Source organism: Mandrillus leucophaeus, unplaced genomic scaffold (genome assembly GCF_000951045.1).
Source record: "Mandrillus leucophaeus isolate KB7577 unplaced genomic scaffold, Mleu.le_1.0 Scaffold152, whole genome shotgun sequence".
In the NCBI taxonomy this organism is placed as follows: Eukaryota; Metazoa; Chordata; class Mammalia; order Primates; family Cercopithecidae; genus Mandrillus; species Mandrillus leucophaeus.
In genome coordinates, this window is record NW_012101499.1 from 4,201,384 (window position 1) to 4,226,466 (window position 25,083).

A 25,083-nucleotide genomic window follows, 5' to 3' on the forward strand; every position below is an offset into this window, starting at 1 on the left:
CCAGCCTCGGCAACAGAGTGAGACTCCATCTCAAAACAAAACAAAAAAGACCAAATAATGACAGCATGAGACCAACAGAATCTGTCTCCGAATCTGTCTCGTCTTCCGTCTTCTCCCCATCTCCTGTCTCTCTCTCGTGTGTGTGTGTGTGTGTGTGTGTGTGTGTGTGTGTGTAGTTTACCTAAAAGCTAAAGTAAAACCTTTTACTATCTCTTGTTAATACTACCTGGAAATCTTGTTTAAAAGAGGAAACCGAATTTTGCCTTTGCATCAGTGTATTAAGGCTAAAACTAACTTTAATAAAACCTGATAAACAGATCCATTCAATTGTAATCAGTTTTGACCACACATGATAAGATTTCCATAAACCTTTTTTAACGTCTTAGAATTTTTTTATTCTTTCTTTCTCCAATTTTTTATTTCCATTTAGGTTTATCTATTTTTTATTCCTTTAATTAAAAAAAAGACTTTCAAAACCTCTAAACTGACACAATTATATTCGCTTTAACAAAAACCACATTCTCATGATGTTTTATAATTTTTTTCCAAAACCACATTCTACTTTTCTTATTACACTGTGCATTCAAAATTGTTTATCTTATACTCGGTAGTTTTAGTTTATATATATATATTAATTACGATGTTAACTCAGAAAACCTAGAAAGTAAGCAATTTTAACTGTTAGTCACATACTAACAATTTATGATACACATTTTATTATTTTTAGAAACATAGGCTTTCTAACAAAACAGTATTTCAGTGTGAAACAGGACATATTTACTAACAGATCTAAATAAGTTTTATTTCTCTAAAATAGGAAGCCAAAATTATAGGAGCTTAAACTCATATTTAATCATTAATATCTTGGCATTATATCGTATTTGGGTATCATCTAGATAGCTAATGAATATCGATTATTTAATTTAGCTTAGCAAAACTCTAGGAGTTTTTATTACCAAAAAGATTTGATAAAACTTTTCTAAGTAAACATATTCTAAAAAACAATTATTATTAAACATTTGGCCAGCTGCAGTGGCTCACGCCTGTAGTCCCAACTACTTGGGAGGGTGAGGCAGGAGGATTGCTTGAGCCCAGGAGTTTGAGGCTGCTATGAGCTATGGCTACATCTATGAATAGCCACTTCACTCCACCCTGGTCAAAATAGCAGGACTCTGTCTCTTAATAAAAAAGGAAGATTAGGCCAGGCGCGGTGGCTCACGCCTGTAATCCCAGCACTTTGGGAGGCCGAGGTGGGAGGATCTCGAGGTCAGGAGATCGAGACCATCCTGGCTAACACAGTGAAACCCTGTCTCTACTAAAAATACAAAAAATTACCCAGGCGTGGTGGCAGGCACCTGTAGTCCCAGCTACTCGGGAGGCTGAGGCAGGAGAATGGCGTGAACCCAGGAGGCGGAGCTTGCAGTGAGCCGAGATCGTGCCACTGCGCTCCAGCCTGGGCGGCAGAGAGAGACTGTCTCAAAACAAACAAAAAGTAGAAAAAGCAAATAAATAATTTGTGCAAATAAATAATAAGTGCAACCTCTACCCTCAGTGCAGACAAATGGAAATCTCCGGGGAATCCTACCAGCTCAGGAAAAACCTAAAGATACTCATCACATCAAGGGACCCTCCCCCAAAGGATTCACCCAAAGTCTGTGAGTCCCAACAACGTGCGCAGAGCCTCCCGCCAGCTTTTTAGCGTTTCACTCTCACTGAGCAGACGACCAAGGATCCCCAGACCATCAGAGGACTGCCTTTATAATGGAAAGTAGGGACCACAACAAACAGGGACAAAAAAGATAGACTATGTTGGCAGAAGAAAACTTCAAAAGAACAATCAGTATCATTGAGGGATAAGAGAAGATAATTTTGCATCATGAAACGTGAATGAATGACAGGAAAAGGAACACTCGGGATAAAAACAGCTGTTTTTAAATCTTATTTATTTAGAAAGGGTCTCACTCTGTTGTCCAGGCTGGCGTGGAGCGGCATGATCATGGCTCACTACAGCCTCAGTCTCCAGGGCTCAATGGATCCTCCCACCTTAGCCTCACATGTAGCTGGGACTACGGGTGCACCACTCTGCCTGGCTAAGTTTTGTGGTTTTTGTAGAGACAGGTTTTTGCCATATTACCCAGGCTGGTTTCAAAATCCTGGTCTCAAGCCATCCACCCGCTTCAGCCTCCCAAAGTGCTGAGATTACAGATGTGAGCCACCGCGCCCAGCCTAAAAACAACTCTTATAAGCTAAGTGAATGAAAACAAAATAGGAAGGTTAGAAGATAAAGCAGAGGAATGTGCACAAGAAAACGATGAAAACGACGGCCTGGCAACCTGGTGGGGGGAAAAAAAAAGCGAGAGAGAGAGAGCGAGAGAGAGGAGAGAAGGAGAGCGAGAGAGAGAGAGGAGAGAGACAGAGAGGAGAGAGACAGCGAGAGAGCGGGAGAGAGAGAGGAGAGCGGGAGAGAGAGAGGAGAGAGCGAGAGAGAGAGAGGAGAGAGACAGAGGAGAGAGACAGAGAGGAGAGACAGAGAGAGGAGAGAGAGAGAGGAGAAAGAGGAGAGAAAGAGGAGAGAGGAGAGCGAGAGAGAGAGGAGCGAGAGAGGAGAGAGAGCGAGCGAGAGAGAGAGAGAGCGAGAGAGCGAGAGAGGAGAGAGAGAGGAGAGAGAGAGAGGAGAGAGGAGAGAGAGAGAGGAGAGAGCGCGCGAGAGAGCGAGAGAGGAGAGAGAGCGAGAGAGAGAGAGCGAGAGAGAGCGCGCGAGAGAGAGAGAGAGCAAAAAGACAGAGAGTATTCATTATACCCCAAAGAGCTCTGCTTTGATCTCCTCCTGAGATTTGATACTTGGCCATTGGGAGCAAAAATTAGAGAAAATACAAACAGTGTAGAGCAGTGCCGTTCCCGGACTGCATTTTGGCTGGGTTGCTGTCTCTGGCCCACTGTGGAGTCCTACCAGACGTCCCAACAGTGGGGCTGTTATCCAGGGCTAAGTCACAACGTTGCCCTTTGGCTTCCCCCAAAGAGACCCGTGTGAACTCGCAGGAAGTGGCAGCCAGACGGGGACCTGCCTCTGTGCAGATCTCTGTCCCCTGGGAGCCTGATTCTAGCTTGGGAAACATTGCTTTCCCTTTCCTCCACGTCTTGCTACTCCATTTTCAAAAGTAAATGCTGTCATGATAGGAACATGTAAATCAATAGCAAAACTGCAGAGAATAACAAGACAATGATGCCCATAGAACTGAGAATGGGGTAGCCTGTGGTTGGAGGGAGGGGATTCACTTGCAGATGGCCATCCGGAGGTCTCATGATACTGTTTGTTAACCCATTGGTGAGTGCATTTTTATTATTTGTGGCTTGTATTTTTATTATTTAAATAACACATATACATTTTATACCCTGTTTTCATGCTCAGGACAATTAGATGTTGAGAGAAAAGTAGTACTTGTTAAGGTTTTTGAAATGCAAATGAGATTTGAAAAAAAATTATTTCATGTGTTAATCCACGAGTCCAGTTTGGCTGCTTTAAGTGGCTGCTTGCGGCACCGAGGGTCTTCACCAAGTAATCGTGACCTTCTATAGCCTGACCCTAATTGTCAGGACCGAAAAGTCTGCACTATTAATGTGGAAGAGGCCGTGTCAGGCTGTCTTAGGAAGTCCAAGCTGTAGTACAATGGTTGCACTGCAGAGGGCTTCACTTTTTCCAAATCCTTAGTAAACTCCTTCACCCCTCAGGGACAGAAATCAGTGGCATGCGATTGAGTGTCCTTTAAAATTACATTCAAATGCTGCAAGAGAACCTGAAAAAATCTTTCCAAGGCAAATACAACCAAGCATGGATTTATTATCTCTTTGCCAAGCTGTCCTCAGCTGAGACGATCAACTGCTCAGCAGATGAACGTGACATGGCAGTGAGAGGAGACTTCAGAGGGAAATCACCCCGTAATGTTTGCTTTTGTAGAGAACTCGGTGACATGTTTGTCACATGAGTAAATTATAAGCCACCTGGCAGGGCCACCAAACACTAGCTGTCACTGCAGGAGACTTATAACTGGGAGCTGAGGTTTTGTAAATTCATAGAAATAAGGTGAAAAGAAAGCTGTGGGATGTGGAAACTGACAAACTGACCCAGTGCCCAAGTATCATCAGAATTCCTTAGCGGAAAACAGGAATGTGAGCATCTCCTCTCACAGGAAACCATCATTTGTAAAGTCATGTTTTTACTTTGAGAATTGTGATAAATCTTTTCTTTTTACTTGCCTAGAATTCTGTGCTGATGCCCTGAATAGATCAATTAGAGTGATTTGCAGGCAAGTAAAAAAGAAAACCTAATTCCAGATGACACTAAAAATAGGAAGCATATACCTTCAGAGCAGCTTTATTCACAATCCCAAAGAGGTGAAAGCTACTCACTTTTCCCTCCACAGATGAATGGATAAACAAAATGAGGTGTGCAACCCACAATGGAGTATTACTCTATAACGTGGATGAACCCAGAGGATATCGTACTAAGTGAAATAAGCCAGTCCCCAAAAAACCAATACTGTATGATTTCACTAATACGAGAGTCCTAGAGTAGTCACACTCAGAGACAGGACGCAGAATGGTGGCTGCCAGGGTTTAGGGGGACGGGAGAAGTGGGAGTTTTTCAGTGAGTATAACATTTCAGTTTTACAAGATGAAAGCCTTCTGGAGATTCGTTACACAATGATGCACGTGCAGTTAACACTACTGAATACTACACTTACAAATGGTTAAGATGGTGAATTTTGTGATATGTATTTTACCATGATTAAAAATAAAATTTTTAAAAGGGAGATGTGGCTGGGCATGGTAACTCATGCCTGTAATCCCAGCACTTTGGGAGACTAAGGTGGGCGGATCACCTGAGGTCAAGAGTTCAAGACCAGCCTGGCCAACATGGCGAAACCCCATCCCTACTAAAAACGCAAAAATTAGTTGGTTGTGGTGGCCGGCACCTGTAATCCCAGCTACTCAGGAGACTGAGGCAGGAGAATCTCTTAAACCTGGGAGGCGGAGATTGCAGTGAGCTGGGATTGTGCCATTGCACTCCAGCCTGGGCGACAAGAGTGAAACTCCGTCTCAAAAAAAGAGAGGTGTAAGTTTGAGGAGAAATCTATAGGACACTTTTATTTACATAAGGTTCGAACACATGCAAAAATGACAATATAGTATGTTGTCAGGGATACATGCGCATGTGAAAAATGGAAATAAAAAAGGAGAATGCTAAACACAAAATTCGGGAGAGTGGTTATCCCTGGGATTAGGGAGGGAGAAAGATGGAACTGAGGATGGAGACAGAAGGCTTCAGTGGTGTTCCCGACATTCTTCATCTGGGTTTGGGGCTCACAGACCTTTATAATTATTCATTCACCAGGAAAGAAAACACTCCCATTTAAACTCTGACATGCTCTGTAATCACTTTAAATTTTTATTTTATATCTACTTTGTTTTAGAGAAGAAGAGCTCTTTTAGATCTATTTAGGCATTGATTTTCATCATACATCCACTGCCTTATTCAGTGTCTATCATGACCACTACTAAATCAGTATTATCTTTGAGATCAGCATTGTCCAATAGAAATAGAATGCAAGTCATTTATGTGATTTTAAATCTTCCAGATAGCCAGCTTAGAAAAGGTGAACGAGGCCAGCATAATGACTCACACCTGTAATCCCAGCACTGTGAGAGACCGAGATGGGAGGATCACCTGAGGTCAGGAGTTCGAGACCAGCCAGGCAACAAAGCAAGACCCTGTCTCTACAAAAAAAAAAAAAAAAAAAAAAAAATATTTTGAAAGAGAAAAGGTGAAAGATACAGGCAAAATTAATTTTAACACTATATTTTATTTAACTCAGTGTATCTAAAATATTATCTTTTCTGTATGTAATTGATATGAAAATCCCTAAGGAGATACTTTTCATTCTGTTTTCATGCTTCAGCACATGTCAATTTGGACTACTCACACTGCAAGCTCTCAGTAATCACATTTGGCTAGTGGTTACCATATTAGATGGTACAGATCTAGAAAGCACTTGAAACAGCAATTAAACTCAACTTGTACTCTCCATAATATGTGTGTATATAAGGTGAATGGATGGCCTTATGAACAACTATGTCCAATTTCATGCAGATCTAGGTCATAGGAACTAGTCTGGAGGCCACTGGGCCAGCACCAACTGTGAGACCGATTGATTGTGAGATGCAGCCTGCTTTTCAGAAATGTGACAATGTGACATTGATGCAATATGGTAGTTGCAAAGCAACTGTCTATGAGTATGGGGACCAGTTGTTATTAGAAAAGCCTAACAACAATGTAGCCAGATGGTGCTGGAAGCCTGCAAGAAAGTGAATCTGAACTCTCAATGTTAGATTCAGGCGATGTGGCTTGCTAAATGCAGTTCTGTCACCTGTTAGGTGGCTAGAGCCTGGGGGATCATCGTTAAGGGTCTGAGAGGCTGAGGTAGGAGAATTGCTTGAACCCGGGAGGCGGAGGTTGCGGTGAGCAGAGATCGTGCCATTGCATTCCAGCCTGGACAACAAGAGCGCTGTCTCAAAAAAAAAAAAAAAAAAAAAAAAAAGCAGGGGTTTTAGGTGCTCTATGGCCAGAACTTGGGACAGAGACCAAATATATTTCAAATTATACCACAGTTGTTTCTGTTGTAGTGGAAGGTTTATACTTGAACATCTAATTTATTCTCTATCATCATGTTGAATTCAGGAGGGAGAGAGAAAATCCCCTGTGCCCACTTCTCTATCTCGAAAAATACTCTCGAGAGTAGGAATTGCTTCAAATATTGTTTCATTTTCCCAAAGGGTCTGTCATGGGACTGAGTATAATAGCAACTCGACAGACACTTTCCATAGAGACTAATTTCTCCTCAAAACAGGAAGGCAGCCTGGTCTGCAACACATCATCGAAGGAACACATGCTTTCTGTAAAAAATCCAAATAGTGGAAAACATTCGAAATAGTAAAGTGCCAAAGCCCCGCTTTTGTGCCTTCCTGCTCAGTCCCTTCTATTAAGATGTGGCCAGTGGGGCCGGGCGTGGTGGTTCACGCCTGTAATCCCAACACTTTGGGAGGCCCAGGCGGGTGGATTACCTGAGGTCAGGAGTTCGAGACCAGCCTGGCCAACATGGTAAACTCCCATCTCTACTAAAAATACAAAAATTAGCCAGGTGTGGTGGTGGGTACCTGTAATCCCAGCTACTCAGGAGACTGAGGCAGGAGAATCACTTGAACCTGGGAGGTGGAGATTGCCATGAGCCGAGATCACGCCACTGCACTCCAGCCTGGGTGACAGAGTGAGACTCCATCGAAAAAAAGTGGTGTGCATCCTTCCAGAGGATGCTCTGTGGATTCACAACTATGCATAGATTCTCACTTGATAGACAAACGTGTTTTCTGTCCTACATAAAATACATATTTGGCTTCGTTTTTTATATGGTGGGCTTACACTATACAATTACTGTTAGCATGCATTCAGCAATTTTTTTTTTTTTGAGACGGAGTCTCGCTCTGTTGCCCAGGCTGGAGTACAGTGGCGCGATCTTGGCTCACTGCAAGCTCCGCCTCCTGGGTTCACGCCATTCTTCTGCCTCAGCCTCCTGAGTAGCTGGGACTACAGGCGCCCGCCACCATGCCCGGGTAATTTTTTGTATTTTTAGTAGAGACGGGGTTTCACTGTATTAGGCAGGATGGTCTCAATCTCCTGACCTCATGATCCGCCTGTCTCAGCCTTCCAAAGTGCTGGGATTACAGGCGTGAGCCACTGCGCCCGGCGTATTCAGCATTTTTAATAAGTTTCTAATTGATAAATTATACGCTGTACATGGCAGCCGGAGTGCTCCTTTAAGAATAAATGTAAGTTAGAAAAACAAAACGAAACAAATCTGTGCCAACTACTCAGCTCAACCTGCTGCACAAAGAAAGTCTTGTGGCAGAAGAAAAAAACAAGAGTGTAAGCCAGATTCTGTCTTTCTTTGAGCCTGCAGTGGCTCCTCAGTCCCCTCTCTGCAAGGCCCTAAGAAGACAGGGCTCTCTTCCTTTCCCTCCTCTCTCCCTCTCTCCTGTTTCTCTTGCAACCTGCTCTTCCTCCAGCACATGGCCTTTGCCCTGGCTGGTCCTTCTGCCTGGAAGGTTCTCCCTCGTTTTTCTCAGGGCTCACTGTCACTCTACAGGCTTTGGCTCAAATGTCACCTTCCCATGAGGTCAACCCAACCACCCTATTTGAAATTGCAACTCTCCATCACCACACTCCCGCTCCTCTTCACCCTGATCTCTCTGGTAACCTTCATTGCACTTAACAGCTTTCAAACTTATGAATTACACATGATGTTCTGTAAGTTCCCCCTTGCTGACCTGTAAACTCCACAAGAGGCCAAGCATGGTGGCTCATGCCTGTAATCCCAGGACTTTGGGGGTCCGAGGTGGGAGGATCACTTGAGAACAGGAGTTTACGACCAGCTTGACCAACATGGTAAAGTCCCGTCTCTACTAAAAATAGAAAAATTAGCCAGGCATGGTGATGGAGACCTGTAATCCCAGCTACTTGGGAGGTTGAGGCAGGAGCATCGCTTGAACCCAGGAGGTGGAGGTTTGCATGAGCTGAGATCTTGCTGCTGTATTCCAGTCTGGGCAACAGAATGAGACTCCATCTCTGAAAAGAGAGAGAGAGAGAGAGAGAGAGAAAGGAAAGAAGGAAGGAAAGGAAGGAAAGGAAGGAAGGAAGGAAGGAAGGACTTATAAAAACTTGTCTATGTAAGCCATCAGGGAGTTTGGTTCTTAAGCATGAGAACTGCCCAAGTTTCCTTGCTTAGCCTCCTATAATACATGCCTCACTTTCTCTTGCTACAATCATGATGTCAGTATTTGTCTTTGCTGTGCTCACCAGACAGACCCAAGTTCAGTTTGATAACAATCTCCCTCCCACAACCAAAGCCATTCTTGGCACCCTGAAATAGATGGGGATCCCCCACCTGGAGAAAGGAGGATGAGTGTCTCCCAGGCAGGCCAGCTCCAGGCAGGACCTGGAACACGCAGCCCCAGTTCTCTCCTGGCATCTCTTTCTCGTGCCCAGGCAGAAGGGCCTAGGGTGTGCTAAATGACAGGGCTGAAGTGGAAATCAGAACACGTTCTTGTAGAACTAGTATAAGGCAGCACTCATGATGGACAGAGGTATGTATACTAGGTGGTAGACTTTCCATCATTAGTAGGAAAAGCAAAGAGGGGGCTGTCTGTATAAGCGTAGAAAAAATAAGCTCAATATATAGGTTACTTCATGAAAGGGTTAATATGAGAAGGCAGAGGAGAGTGGGTAGGGGCACAAAAGAAAAGCAAATTAGGGTCAGGCGCGGTGGCTCACACCTGTGATCCCAGCACTTTGGGAGGCCAAGGCGGGCAAATCAGTCAGGAGTTCGAGACCAGCCTGGCCAATATGGTGAAACCCTGTCTTTAGTAAAAATACAAAAATTAGCCAGGAGTGGTGGTGCACACCTATACAGCTACTCGGGAGGCTGAGGCAGAAGAATCGCTTGAACCCAGGAGTTGGAAGTTGCAGTGAGCCAAGCTCGTGCCACTGCACTCTAGCCTGGGCAACAGAGGGAGACTCCATCTCAAAAAGAAAAGAAACGAAAAGACAATTAGTGCAGTTGCAGTGGCTCACATGTATAATTCCACCACTTTGGGAGGCTGAGGTGGGTGGATCACTTGAGGTCAGGAGTTTAAGACCAGCCTGGCCAGCATGGTGAAACCCCATCTCTACTAAAAATACAAACATTAGCCGGGCATGGTGGTATGCACCTGTAGTCCCAGCTACCTGAGAGGCTGAGGTGGGAGAATTGCTTGAACCCAGGAGGCAGAGCTTACAGTGAGCTGAGATAGCACCACTGCACTCCAGCCTGGATGACAGAGCAAGACTCGCAAAAAAAAAAAAAAGAAAAAAGGAAATTAAATTGCACTGAAAAATGTATGTGTGACAAGATCATATTTATCCACGATAGCATAATATATAAAACTGTGGGTTCTGATGTCAAACTACTGGTTTCATCTCAGATTTGCTACTTATTAGCTCTATTGTGCTAGGAAAGGGGCGCTTACCCTGTCTGTGTTTCGATTTCTTCAAATGTAAAATGAGGATTATAATGGTACATGTGTCAGAACGTTGTTGAGTGGATCAAATGGGATAATACATTTAAGTTCTTAGAACCACATGATTATAAAGGCATATAGAAATGTTCACAGAGTATCAGTTAGTGTTCATAGCTCTTAGCAGTGGTCAGTATCATTGAGTTTGTGTGCACTGGTGCCTTCATTATAAGACACATAATGCTCAGGGCACTGAACTGCCCCACCATCAGGGTCTCTTACCCTGAGTAGTGCTGGGTGCATCCTGCGAAATTCTAACAGCCCAGATTCCCTTTTATACGTACCAGGCAGGTCCTTCTGTTAACATAGTTTTCCTTCAAGCAGATCACAATGTAACTGACTAGATTTTTGTTTCCTTTAAAAAACAGCTTTATTTAGGTATAATTTACATAAGATAAAACTCACTCTTTTTAGCATACAATTCAATGATTTTTAGTAAATTCACAGAGTTGTTCAACCAACACCACGATCTAACTTGAGAACTTTTCTGTCATCCCCAAAAGAAATATGGTGCCCATTGGCACTGACTTCCCATTACCCCTCCAGCCCCAGGCAGGCTGTAAGGGGTCGCTGCTGAGCCCCAGTCCAGCCACCCAGGCCCTTCAGGGAGTGCAATAAGCCACCTTATTTGGACTCCCCTAAACTATAATTCTTCAGTGAAACATTATAAGCAATCTCCCATGATGTGTAATTTCTACAGACAGCTGCCTTCATGTCTTTTTTTTCTTTCTGCTGATTTAAAAATGTGTCTTTTTTAATTGCAAAAGTAATAAATCTTCATTGTACAATATATAAAAGTGCAAAGAATTGTAAGAAAGAAGAGACAAATTTCTCATAATCTTCCCACTAGATGGAACTGTTAACATTTTTAAGTGAATCTCATATATATATATATATATACACACACACACACACACACTCATATATACTCATATATATGAGTATATATCTCTATGTAGATACATATATATATACACACACATATATATATATATATATTTTTTTTTTTGAGACAGAGTCTCACTCTGTCACCAGGCTGGAGTACAGTGGCGTAATCTCAGATTACTGCAACCTCCTCCTCCCAGGTTCAAGCAATTCCTTTGTCTCAGCCTTCCAAGTAGCTGGGACTACAGGCATGCACTGCCACGCCTGGCAATTTTTTTTTTTTTTTGAGACAGAGTCTCGCTCTGTCACACAGGCTGGAGTGCAGTGGCACGATCTCACCTCACTGCAAGCTCCGCCCCCTGGGTCCACGCCATTCTCCTGCCTCAGCCTCCCCAGCAGCTGGGACTACTGGAACCTGCCACCACACCCGGCTAATTTTTTATATTTTTAGTAGAGACAGGGTTTCACCGTGTTAGCCAGGATGGTCTCGATCTCCTGACCTCGTGATCTGCCCGCCTTGGCCTCCTAAAGTGCTGGGATGATAGGTGTGAGCCACCGAGCCCGGCCGCATGGCTAATTTTTTGTGTTTTAGTGGAGATGGGGTTTCACCATGTTGGCCAGGATGGTCTCGATCTCCTGACTTCGAGATCAGCCCTCTCTGGCCTCCAAAAGTGATGGGATCACAGGCGTGAGCCACCGCACCTGGCCCATATATGATTTTTTTTTTAGAAAAATAGAATTATATTATAGATAGTTTCTTATAATATCTTTCTGTTTAGTATAAATATTATTTTTAAATTTTCCTGTTATTAAATATTTCTGTACAGTTTTGTAATTTCCCCAAATTTGTTCAATTATGAGCCCCTCATTGGACATTGTTTCTTATTTTTTTCTATTCTACATAAGACCTTTTTTACATCTCTGGAGATCTATTTCAGCACATATCTCTGCCATTTGTTATACTAACCTCTCTCATTCAACTTGGAATTACTTCTTTACTTACTGTGCTAATTCATGAAATAAAAATTTAAAGATACAAGGAAAGTAAAAGTTCCACTGTAACCCATACTCGTAGGGACTACTGTTTGAGCAGTCCCACTCTTGGGGTATGTCCTTCCATAATTTAAAATGAATATATAAGCCTTCACTATAGGTATATTTTAAACAAAAACAAGATCATGTTCCAGGTATTTTGAAAATTTCCAGCTTTCTGTTATTGGTATCTAGCTTAACCCCACTGTCGTATGAGAACAGACATTGTATGATTTTCTATTCCTTTAAATTAATTCAATTCATGTGTGTTTTATGGCCCAGGGTCTGGTTTATCGAGGTGAATGTCCCATGTGAACTTGATCTTGAGAAGAATGTGTAATCTGCCATTGCTGGATGAAGTAGTAGTCTATAGATGTCAATTACATCCAGTTGACTGAGGGCGCCGTTGAGTTCCGCTATGTCCTTACTGATATTCTGCCTGCTGGATCTGTCCATTTTCGATAGAGGGGTATTAAAGTCTCCAACTGTAATAGTGGATCCATCTATTTCTTCTTGTACTTCTATCAGTTTTTGCCTCACATGGTTTCTTTTGGGTTTTTTGTTTTGTTTTGTTTTTTGGTTTCTGGTTTTTTGAGACAGACTCTCTGTCACCCAGGTTGGAGTGCAGTGGTGTGATCTCCACTCACTGCAACCTCTGCCTCCAGGGTTCAACCTAGTCTCCTGCCTCAGCCTCCCAAGTAGCTGAGACTAACTACAGGTGCCCAACACCACACCTGGCTAATTTTTTAAATGTGTTTTTAGTAGAGACAGGGTTTTGCCCTACTGGCCAGGCTGGTCTCGAACTCCTCACCTGAGGTGATCTACCTACCTTGGCCTTCCAAAGTGCTGGGATTACAGGCATGAGCCACCATGCCTGGCTTGCCTCACATGTTTTGACACTTTGTTGTTAGGTGCATACATGTTACAAATTGTTATGTATTGACCCCTTTATCATTACGTAAAGCCCCTCCGCATCCCTGATACATTTTCTTGCTCTGAAGTCTGCTCTGTCTGAAATCAATATAACTACTCCTGTATTCTTTTGATTAATAAGGATAATACCTCTTTCTCTATCTCTTTACTTTTGATCTGTAAGAGTTCTTATACTTAAAGTGTGTTTCTGGCCAGGTACAGTGGCACACACATGTAGTCCCACCTACTTGGGAGGCTGAGGCAGGAGGATTGCTTAAGCCTAGGAGTTTGAAACCAGCCTGGGCAACATGGACCCCATCTCATTTAAAAAAGTAAATAACAAAGTGTATTTCTTGTAGACAACATATAATTAATTGGGTCTTCTTTTTGGTCCACTCTGACACTTTCTATTTCTAATTAGTGTATTTAGACTACTGACATTAAAAGTGATTGTGATGGGTTTGTATTAATATTTACCAAATGTTTTACTGTTTTTTATTTTTTGCCCTTGTTCCTTGTTTCTATTTTTGTCTTTCACACTTTCTGCCTTGTGTAGTTTTAATTGATCATTTTATATGATTCAGTTTTTCTCCTTTCTTAGCATATCAATTATATTTCTTTTTTACTTTTTAGTGGTTGCCCTAGAATTTGCAATATATGTTTACAACTAACCCAAGTCCACTTTTAAATTACACTATACACCTTGCAGGCAGTGTGAGTACCTTATAATAACAAAATACTCTTAATTATTTCCTCTTGTTCTTTGTATCATTGTTGTCATTTGTTTCATTTTATAATAAACTGTAATTGTTTGAATACATTCTTGCTATTATATTTTGTTTTGTTTTTTATTTAGAGACAGGTTCTCCCAATATTGCCCAGGCTGGCCTCAAACTCCTAGGTTTAAGCAATCCTCCTGCCTCCACCTCCCAAAGTGTTGGGATTACAGGCATGAGCCACCTAGTGCAGCCTGCTATTATTATTTTGAACAAACTGTTATCTGTTTCATGAATTAAGAATAAGAAAAATAAACACTTTTATTTTAATCTTCATTTACTCCTTCTCTAATACGTTTCACTTCCTTATGTAGATCTGAGTTTCTTACCTACATAATTTTCCTTCTCTCTGAAGAACTTCTTTAACATTTCTTGCAAGGCAGGTCTACTGGCAACACATTCCCTCAATGTTTGCTTGCCTGAGAAAGTACCTCTCTTTTACTTTTTTTTTTTTTCTCAGTTGGAGTCTCGCCCTGTCACCTAGGCTGGAGTGCAATGGCACGATCTCGGCTCACTGCAACCTCCGCCTCCCGGGTTCAAGCGATTCTCCTGCCTCAGCTACCTGAGTAGCTGGGATTACAGGTGCATGCCACTATGCCGGCTAACTTTTTGTATTTTCAGTAGAGACAGGGTTTCACCATGTTGACCAGGCTGGTCTCGAACTCCTGACCTCATGATCCGCCTGCCTTAGCTTCCCAAAGAGCTGGGATTACAGGCGTGAGACACCACGCCTGGTCCTCTCTCTTACTCTTGAAGGATAAGTTCACAGAATACAGAATTCTAGGTTGCTGGGGTTTTTTTTTCTCTCAACACTTGAACCATTTCATTCCATTCTCTGCTTCTTTGCATGCTTTTTGAGGAGAAGGAAGAGTTAATTCTTATCTTTGCTATTTATAGCAAATAATTATTTCTAATCTTCCTGTGGCTTCTTTCAAGATTTCTTTATCTTCGGTTTTCTGCAGTATGAATATGATATACCTATGTGAAGTTTTTTGTTTTGGGGGTTTTATGCATTTAACTTATTTGATGTTCTCTGAGCTTCTTGGATCTGTGGTTTGGTGTACAACATTAATTTGGGGAAATTTTAAGTCATTATTGCTTCAAATGTTGCTTCTGTTTCTTTCTTCTGGTATTCTCATTATGCATATGTTATACCTTTTGTAATCGTCCCACAATTCTTGGATATTCTGTCATCATTTTTTTCCAGTGTTTTTTTTTCTCTCTCTCTTTTTTTTTTTTTAATTTTTTTTTATTTTGAGATGGAGTCTTGCTCTGTCACCCAGGCTGGAGTGCAGTGGCGCAATGTTGGCTCAGTGCAACCCCCACCTCCTGGGTTCAAGCGATTCTCCTGCCTCAGCCTCCCGAGTAGCATGTGCCACCATGCCCGGCTAATTTTTGTATTTTTAGTAGAGAGGGGGTTTCACCATGTTGGTCAGGCTGGTCTCCAACTCCTGACCTCGTGATCCGCCTGCCTCGGTCTCCCAAAGTGCTGGGATTACAGGCATGAGCCACCACACCTAGCCTTTTTTTGGTTGATTTTTCAGGTTTGGAACATTCTGTTGAGATATCCTTAAGCTCAGACATTCTGTCCTCAGTCACAGCCAGTCTACTAATGAGCCCATCAATGGCATTCTGCATTTCTGTGACAGTGTTTCTGACCTTTAGCATTTCTTTTTGATTCTTTCTTAGAATTCCCATCTCCTACTTATATTACCTGTCTGTTCTTGCGTGCTGTCTACGTTTCCCATGAGAGCCCTTAGCACATTAATCATGGTTGTTTTACATTCACAGTCTGGTAATTCCAGCATCCCTGCCATATCTGAATCTAGTTCTGATGCTTGCTCTGTCTCTTCAAACTCTATTTTTTGCCTTATAATTTTTTGTTGAAAGTTGAACATGATCCTGTACTGGCTCTTCTGGAGGTTTCTGCCCTGTTCCCAGGGAGCTTCCTACTGCGGTAAGCTGCAATTCCCTGTATTTACCTGTCTGTTTCTGTTCTCCAATTTTAGGTCAGCAGTTTGCCCCCTGACCTTACTTCTCTGCCAGATCTAAGAAGAGTTGCTGGTAATTCCAGCTCCTTGCATGCCAGAGGCGAAGCCACACTAGAAGTCCCATTGCCCATATGTCAATTAGGTTGTCTTTTAATTGTTGATTTCTAAGTGTTCTTTGTACATCTGGATACAAGTTCCGTGTCAGATGTATGATCTGTAAATATTTTCTCTCATTCTATGATTGGTGTTTTCACTATTTTCGCTGCAGCACAAACGTTTTTAATTGTGATGAAGTCCAACTTATTCTCTTCTTCTGTAGCTTATGCTTTCATGTTATACCCAAGAAACCATTGTCTAACCCAGGGTCACAAACATTTACCCCTATGTTTTATTCTAGGAATTTTATAGTTTCAGCTCTCATGCTTAGTTCTATAATCCATTTTAGGTTCATTTTGTATAAGGATTGAGGTAGGGGTCTAACGTCATTCTTCTATGTGTGGATATTTAATTGTCCCAGCACCATTTATTGAAAAGACTATTTTCCTCCATTGAATTGTTTTGGCAACTTTGTCAGAAAATTGACTCACCATAATTGGGTTCTCTCTAAATAATTTTTAGCTTTTATTTCATTTCCTGTTATTTATGTTTTCCTTTTATATGACACAATAGCTATTCAATATTGTGGTTCTTTCCATTTCAACTTCAGTTCTACTGTTTTTATTTAGATTGTCATAAAAGAGAAAGAAGGACATTCTGTTTGACTAAATGGGGAATCAGAGTAAGCATAGGCTCAAAGAAAGAATGCACAGAAGCGCAGAAGATTGTTTCAGAAAAAAATGCCAGCTGGCTAAAGTATAGAGAACATTTATGGCATTGTGGTAGCATTGAAATATGATTATTATTATTTTTTTTGAGACAGAGTCTCACTCTGTCATCAGGCTGAAGTACAGTGGCTTGATCTCAGCTCACTGAAACTTCCGCCTCCCAGGTTCAAGCGATTCTCCTGCCTCAGCCTCCCGAGTAGCTGGGACTACAGGGATGCACCACCTCACCCAGCTAATTTTTGTATTTTTAGCAGAGACGGGGTTTCACCATGTTGGCCAGGATGGTCTCGCTCTCTTGACCTTGTGATCCACCCACCTCAGCCCCTCAAAGTGCTAGGATTACAGGTGTGAGCCACTGCGCCTGACCTAAATATGATATTTTTAAATGATAGAAAAGTATCAGAAGCAGATTGTGGTTAGTCTTTGAAAGTTTGGTTACGAAATTTATAAACTGGATGGGCACAATGGCTCATGCCTGTAATCTCCTAGCATTTTAGAAGGCCAGGGCAGGTAGATCACCTGAGGTCAGGAGTTTGAGACCAGCCCGGGCAACATGGCAAAATCCCGTCTCTACTAAAGATACAAAAATTATCCAGACAGAGTGGCACATCCCTGTAATCCCAGCTATTCAGGAGGCTGAGGCAGGAGAATTGCTTGAACCCAGGAGACGGAGGTTGCAGTAAGCCAAGACTACGCCACCGCACTCCAGCCTGGGTGACAGAGCCAGACTCCATCTCTAAAAAGAGAAAAGAAAAGTGAGGGCTGTAAAAACTACACTAGAATTGATAATTTAGAAGCTGCTATTATTTTTAAGAATTCAATTTTAGTTCATCAGCCAGGTAGAAGCTAAATGTCATTATACTGAAGATTATATGATGAAAATATAAATGTAGCAAGTTCAGAGTTAAAGAAGAGACAAGGGTCCAGGGTTAGTGGTAGGTTCACAGTTAAGAGAAGTTGTATTATTACCCCAAGTGGAAAAAAATTTACTTATTTGCAAAGAAAGGAAGGAGCCATTGGGGAACATGAGACTGAAGACAAGAGAGTGACAGGAAGCAAGAAGGAAGAAAAGAGGAGTTGTTGGAAGGGAAGGGAGGATAACTGAGCGGAAATACTCCACAAGAGTTATGAGGAGGGGCTGGGTGCGATGGTACACTCTTGTAATCCCAGCACTTTAGGAGACCGAGGTGGGCGGATCACTTGAGGTCGAGAGTTTGAGACCAGCCTGGGCAACGTGGCAAAACCCTGTCTCTACTAAAAATAAAAAAATTAGCCAGGTGTTGTGGCGCTTGCCTGTAGTCCCAGCTACTTGGGAGGCTGAGGCAGGAGAATGGCGTGAACCCGGGAACTGGAGGTTGCAGTGAGCCGAGACTGTGCCACTGCACTCCAGCCTGGGTGACAGAGTGAGACTCCATCTCAAAAAAAAAAAAAAAATTATGAGGAGGATAAAATATATCACCCTGGGTAGGAGAGAGAGAAAATTAACACTAGATGAGCAGAGAGAACTTTTTTCCTTCTGAGTTGGAGGGAAGGGTGAAAAGTTGGGAGTGAGTGCAAATGGAGGAGGGGATCGCACCCCCAGGAGTTTCTTTGAGACGCCCTTGCTCTTCACAGTACAAGGAAAATTTACTGTAGGAATTTGTGGGAGTAACGATGAAGAGAAGTGCCACAGAGCCCCTGCAAGAGCTCCACTTTACTCGCACGAATCTGTAAACCAGCCGTTGGCCATATTTCCATGACTTCACCAGGAACACTCTCCATGAGAGATTGGGTCAAAGGGCTGATCTAGATTTAGGCATTGACTTGGATCAAGCAAAGACTGAGGTTAAAAGTTTGCTGGTCAAGTCAACCTTTAAGTGTATAAAAGCATTTTTGGCTAGTGATCTGGTTCAGCATTCAGAATCCTGACACTTCAGTGACAGGGAGGGCACCCAACGGTAGTTTAGCAAAGAGGATTAGCAAGAATCTAAACTTCTTTGTGCTCCATTCCTTGTCATCATCGATACTATCATAATAAAATGAAGACATATTTCTTAGCTATTGCTTTGACTCTATGTATAGAGAGTTGCAAGATTGGCTATTGAAGTTGGACATTGTCTACCTGAATTGGCACTGCTGATTAAAATTGGGAGGTGGCAGGGAGAGAGAGAGAAGAGGGGAGAGAGGCGAGAGGTTACATCTTTCCCTCCTCTGAGGGAAGGGAGGAGAAATATGTATTAACCCTTGGTGACGGGAGAAGGCAGCCTTCCTGTGGTGGACAACTCTGAAGCTGTCTGAAAGACAATAGTAACGGTTGACTGGAAGACATTGACAGGTTTTAGGTAAAGCACGTTAGAGAAATATTTTCCTTTGCAGAAACCATTTCCTTCCTTTGCAGAAGGAAAGCACAATCAAGTCTTATTTTAACTGCCTAGAGATAAACAGGTCTGTGGCAGGCATGCTGCACTGTATGTTTTTCTAGTCCTGTATGTCAACATAATCTTAGTAGTGACAAATAGTGACAAAAATGTATTTGAGATTTTATATATACGTATATATGCATATATACACATGTGTATATATATCTCCATGTGTGTAAATGTGTGTGTGTGTGTGTAAATGTGTGTGTGTGTGTGGATCCATTCTGGGTGTTTCTACTTTGCTTAGGAAGGAGGAGAAACATAATTGTTTTCACTTCATCCCAAATACCAAATGAGTGTTTTTGGTTCATCTCAGGCACTCATCCCAGTGACCATAGCTGCCAGTCATGATACAGTGATACCCTGTACCTAGAAATATATTTTCCCTCCATATAGTCCCTTACTTACCAGTAAGGGTTTCACTGGAATAAATTAAGCCAAGAATGTGAAGTTTTATGGGGTTTATCTGTATTTATTGCTATATAACAATTCACCGAAAGCTTAGTGGTTTGAAACAACAATAATTTACTCTGTCAAAATTTTAGAGTTGCCTTGCTCGGCTGGGAAGTGGTTCTCCTCCATCTGGGATCGGCTGAGGTTGCTTATGCTGCTGTAGTCATCTGGAGGCTCGTCTGGGACTGGGAGAACCAAGATGGCTTCATCTACATGCCTAGTGGTCAATGCTGGCTGCTGAGTCTGCATGGTCTCTCCAGATAGGCAGCCAGATCTCTCTTTACATGGTGGCTCAGGCTCCCAAGAATGTGTAGGAAAGCCGCAAAGCCTCTTAAAGCCTGGGTTCTGGCACTCACACTATGTCACTGACACAATGCCACAAGCTACTGGTCAAAGTCAAGCATAGGCCAGCCCAGTCAAATGTGGGAGAGCACTTCACTGCCACTTACCAATGAGACCAGTTGTGGAGATTCCATGGCCATTTTTAACCTCTTGCAGAAGAATTAAACACAATTCCATCTGCAAAATGCCTTATAGTATATCTGGCACAAAGCAAATTATTTTCAAAATGTTTATTGTTTTTGTTATTATCATTACATATGAGCCTTTTCCTCCTGAATAAAAAACACTTTTTGAGTATAAGGAGGTGGGTGAGTTTTTCTTGAGATGAACTGAAAGTTGATCAGAATATGTAAGACAAGAAAATAAAACCATCCAGCTGGGCGTGGTGGCCCACGCCTGTAATCCCAGCACTTCGGGAGGCCGAGGCGGGTGGATCACCTGAGGTCAGGAGTTCAAGACCAGCCTGACCAACATGGTGAAACCCTGTCTCTACTAAAAATACAAAATCAGCCAGGTGTGGTGGCGCATGCCTGTAATCCCAACTACTTGGGAGGCTAAGGCAGGAGAATTGCTTGAACCCGGGAGGCAGAGGTTGCAGTGAGCCAAGATCGTGCCATTGCACTCCAGCATGGGCAACAAGAGTGAAACTCCATCTCAAAAAAATAAATACATAAATTAAAAAATAAAACCATCCATATAGGATTTGTTACACTAGTATTAAAACTAAATACGTTGTAGAAGAATTTGGGTATTTCAGCGAAATGTTCAGTTGAAATGTGACAAATTTGGCAGACGTAAACTAGGAAAAAGCAAATGAAAAATTTAAATTGTATTGATATGCTTTGAATTTGTGTCTCCACCCAAATCTCACATCAAATTGTTATCCCCAGTGTTGGAGGTGGGGCCTGGTGGGAGGTGACTGGCTCATGGGGGAGAATTTCCCCTTTGCTGTTCTCATGATTGTGAGTTCTCATGAGACCTGGTTGTTTAAAAGTGTGTAGCACCTCTCTCTTCGCTCTTTCTTTCTCCTGTCCTGGCCATGTAGGACATGCCCTGCTTCTTCTTTGCCTTCCCCCAACAATTGTAAGTTTCCTGAGGCCTCCCCAACCATGCTTCCTGGACAGCCTGCAGAACCATAAGCCAATTAAACCTATTTTCTTATAAATTACCCAGTTTCAGATAGTTCTTTAGAGCAATTCAAGAATGGACTAATACACGTATAAAATTTTCAAAACGTCCCACTCACAAATTTCTTAAGATTTAAGAAGTCTCACCTCCCCCTTTGTAGTCAATCTGATTTTTAATCTTTGATTTTTGTCTTTTCTTATATTGCTTCTTTAGGAATTAGAGAATAAAATCCCAGCACGATGTTCCTCACTGGAGACACCAGTTCAGCTGAGGACAATAGAGCAGCCACCCTTCCTCAATGTTCAGTATGTACTTAACGTTGTACGGTGGGGAGTACACGGGGAGCTTTACGTTCAAGTATCATAAATATTCAAACTATTGAATGCACAGTGACACACTTGGGAGCCATGGGAAACACCAAAATGTCACTTTAATGACTTAACATTCTTAGTCACAGAGAAACATAGTTCTTCCTAGGGCAGGTGGGCAGAAGTGCTGAGCTGTGTTCGTGATAGTTTGGTTACATAATTCGTTCTAAAGAGCCATTCACCAATGTTAGCTCACTTTCTTTTTTTTTTCTTTAGGAAAAGATGTGTTAACCAAAGAACAATCCAGCCCAATTTCCAGGCTGAAGGTTTCATGATATCAGTCCAAACATTGCACTATTTAACTCCCAAAAAAAACACTGGAAAAAAAGACTATCAGTGCTAACACATTTACATATAAAATCTCCATGTATGTACCAATTTCTAAAACAGTTATAAGACAGATACACAATTTGGGGTAAACTAACAAAACAGACTATTATAAAACATTAAAGGCAGTCCTCCTGGTCGCCTCTTACTTGAAGTTGGCGTAACTGAGAATGCATCAGTATATTCCTGCACCACCTTGTAGCCAAGCTCATACTGGTTCCAGGGTCTGGACCACATGTGTAGCCTCAGTAGTCGCAGACTCTTGACCTTCTAGAAGACCTCCAACATCCCTTCTGCTTTCCCACGTGTTAGCTCACTTTCTATTTGTTGCCCTTGCAATAAAAGTGACTAGGATTGGAAGTAAACTCTGCATTGGGCTGAACGACCTAAATTTTGGCCCTAACCTGAGACTATGGCCTCTTTGGCCTTCCAGTGTAATGGAAACCTCTTAGAAATGATAGGATTTGTAGGAAATACAGGATTTTAGATGGGGACAGGTCCTCTCAGGGATCTCTTACTGTTTTCTTCTGCCAACGACTATTCCCAGATACTCCATGAACATAACCATTTGTTCTGGTCAAAGAATCCCAGTGATCAATGACTATTACAGCCTCCTCAGGACTGGATTCCTGAACATTCTGGGGGTTCTTTGGAAACCAGGATGAAGCTTTGATATCTAAGTCATCTGGCTCCCTTTCTTCCTTCAGAGAAGTATAGCATTGCTCAAAACAAGCAAAGGCCAGTCTCCCACAGCTGTTTCTCTCCATGGTCACTCATAGAATTTCAGAGTTGGAAAGATCTTCAGGACTTTTGAGTTCAATGCTAACTGCCTAATTTTATAACAAACGTTTATAAGACATGTCTAAATAATACATCTTTAGGGGAGTGAACCGGAGATTTGACCTCTCTGTTCTCTATTCCACATTGCCACAATTGACTCGGTTTAGTTAGGCAAAGATATCTTCCAAAGATAAAAATGCTTTGTCTTTATGGTTATCTGTTGTCCTATGGTTATTTGTTATTTTTTCTAGGGTTTGTGGGTCTGCCAGAATATTACATTTTTGTCAGTCTCATGACTTACCACATTTTTTTCTGTCCACAGCTGCCAGAATTATATGCATGTATTGTGAATTTTAATAAGGAGAGCAAGAAATCACATCTTCTACAAATGCATGGTATTTCACTTAATGAAGCACAGGAAGTACTTGCTAAAAACCTGAATGTCATGTCATTCAGCAGGGGCACTGATGTGAGAAGAGATCTCCAACCTGTTTTCAGGTGCACAGTGGTTAAAAAAGAGCAGAAGCGAGCATCCATGACTGAGCTCCTCCACAGCAGCTTACTGGCGGGCTCCCTCTCTCCCGTGGGGAGGCTCTCCAGGTCCCGGCAGAGGCTGTCACAGTGTGGGATCTCCCCTCCCAAGCGCACTTTTCCTTATGAAATTCTCAGTGATCACTCGAATGCCTTGGCCCAAGTTACCGTACAGAAGAAGGTTCCAAGCGCCAAAATCTTGTGCAGCCTAGGCATTTCCAGTGCCACCCCGGAAAAGTTCGTTTTGGAAGATAAACTTCATAGATACTTCTTAGTTGACCCAGGTAATGTAAACAGATGAGGTTATGTGGGAAAAAAGGAATGGAAATCTCACTGCAAATTTACTAGAGCAGAAATAGTCCAATACTGACCTAAAGCAATTTTGCCATTCTGAGGTTCATGGCTGCTATCGATATGTTTACTTCATAGCGTCAATAAAATGCAGAACAAGCCTGGAAAACATAGAAAGACCCCATCTTCCAAAAAATAAATAAATAAATAAAAATTAACTGAGCTTGGTGGCATGTGCCTGTAATCTCAGCTACCCGAGAGGTTTAGGCGGGAGGATCACTTGAGCACATGAGTTCGAGGTGGCAGTGAACTACGATCACACCACTGCATTTCAGCCTCGGTGACAGAGAAAGACCCTGTCTCTAAAAAATGAATAGGTAAAAATAAAAATAAATTAAAATTCAAAACAGAGAATCCAGAATTCCAGGATCAAGTCTCAGATTCGTTCTTTAAAAGATGTATTGTTGGGCCAGGCGCGGTGACTCACGCCTGTAATCCCAGCACTTTGGGAGGCCGAGGCGGGTGGATCACCTGAGATCAGGAGTTTGGGACCAGCCTGGCCAACATGGTGAAACCTGGTCTCTACTAAAAATACAAAAAATTAGCTGGGCATGGTGGCGGGCGCCTATAATCCCAGCTACTCGGGAGGCTGAAGCAGGAGAATTGCTTGAAACCAGGAAGTGGAGACTGTGGTGAGCCGAGATCACGCCATTGCACTGCAGCCTGGGCAACAAGGACAAAACTTCGTCTCAAAAAAAAAAAACAAAAAAACCATGAAACTTATGATGCTGAATTTTAATGAGAAGGGAGTGTCTTACACTTTAAGTCTCCATCTTATGTAAATTGAGAGAGGTAATATTTTATCATTTTGTTAATAGATTACATCGATTGATTAAATTGATTAGATCAATTTGTGATAACCCTCTGAGGTAGTTTCTTGATTCAAGATAAGACCATTTTCACAGCTAATATTTTGACACCCCATTTTTATATTAAAAGTAGTGGGACAGGGCAATATGGCAAAACCCCCACTCTACAAAAACATTTTAAAAATTAGCCAGGCGTGGTAGCATGCACTGGTAGTCCCAGCTATTCGGGAGGCTGAGGTGGGAGGATAGCTTGAACCCAGGAGTTTAGAGGTTGCAGTGAACCAAGATTGTGCCACTGCACTCCAGCCTGGGGAACAGAGCAAAACTCTGTCTCAAAGATGAAAAAAAAAAAAAAAAAAGTAATGTGAGAGGCAGAAGGAGCAGATTTAAAGGAATAGATTGATTACTGTCAGTATATTTGGTCCAAAGAGTTGGAAGAGTTTTTGCTGTAACTCCCTACATTGACATCTTAACAGAACCAAATGCAGGTTTCAAAATCCTTTCATAGAGTCCTACTTTGTGGGCTTTGGAGCCTAGGTAGCGGTGCAATTAAAGCAATCATAGGACTGGCCTAGATAATTCACAAAGTACACAAGTAAAGTCTGGGACCGGAGAGGAAAAATCATGAAAAGTTTTGAGATTCAATAAGAAGAACTAGTCAAAAACCTACTGAAGAAGGGTTTTGGATGTTTGATAGGGTCTTGAACATTTATGACTTTGCCATCCATAGGGGCCAAGTTTTCCTTTCTTCCTAATGTATGAATTACCTGCTGCTTACCTAACTTCTGGAGGTCTCTGATGTGGTCTCACAAACTCTGTGTTGGAGTCTCTTCTCTGCCTCCTTATCTTCATTTCCTGAGATCCCAGAGGTAAATTTCTGGTACACGTCATGTCTATTCAAGAAATATGCCGGCTGGGCACGGTGGCTCATGCCTGTAATCCCAGCACTTTGGGAGGCCAAGGTGGGTGGATCACCGGAGGTCAGGAGTTCAAGACCAGCCTGGACAACAT

General features: G+C 42.3%; 1 protein-coding gene across 3 annotated transcripts in view; it reads left to right on the forward strand.

Annotated features, from left to right (window-relative positions):
• LOC105535960 (chromosome unknown open reading frame, human C9orf153) overlaps window positions 1-25,083 on the forward strand; it is a 36,409-nt gene that overhangs the window by 5,713 nt on the left and 5,613 nt on the right. For 2 of the 3 annotated variants that reach the window (XM_011975218.1, XM_011975219.1), the window contains exons 2-4: window positions 13,627-13,707; window positions 21,120-21,211; window positions 22,704-22,879. In XM_011975218.1, the coding sequence (XP_011830608.1) occupies window positions 21,146-21,211; window positions 22,704-22,879 (242 nt within the window). In that variant the 5' untranslated portion in view covers window positions 13,627-13,707; window positions 21,120-21,145. The remainder of the gene's footprint in view (window positions 1-13,626; window positions 13,708-21,119; window positions 21,212-22,703; window positions 22,880-25,083) is intronic. The other variant, XM_011975221.1, reaches the window with a different exon arrangement.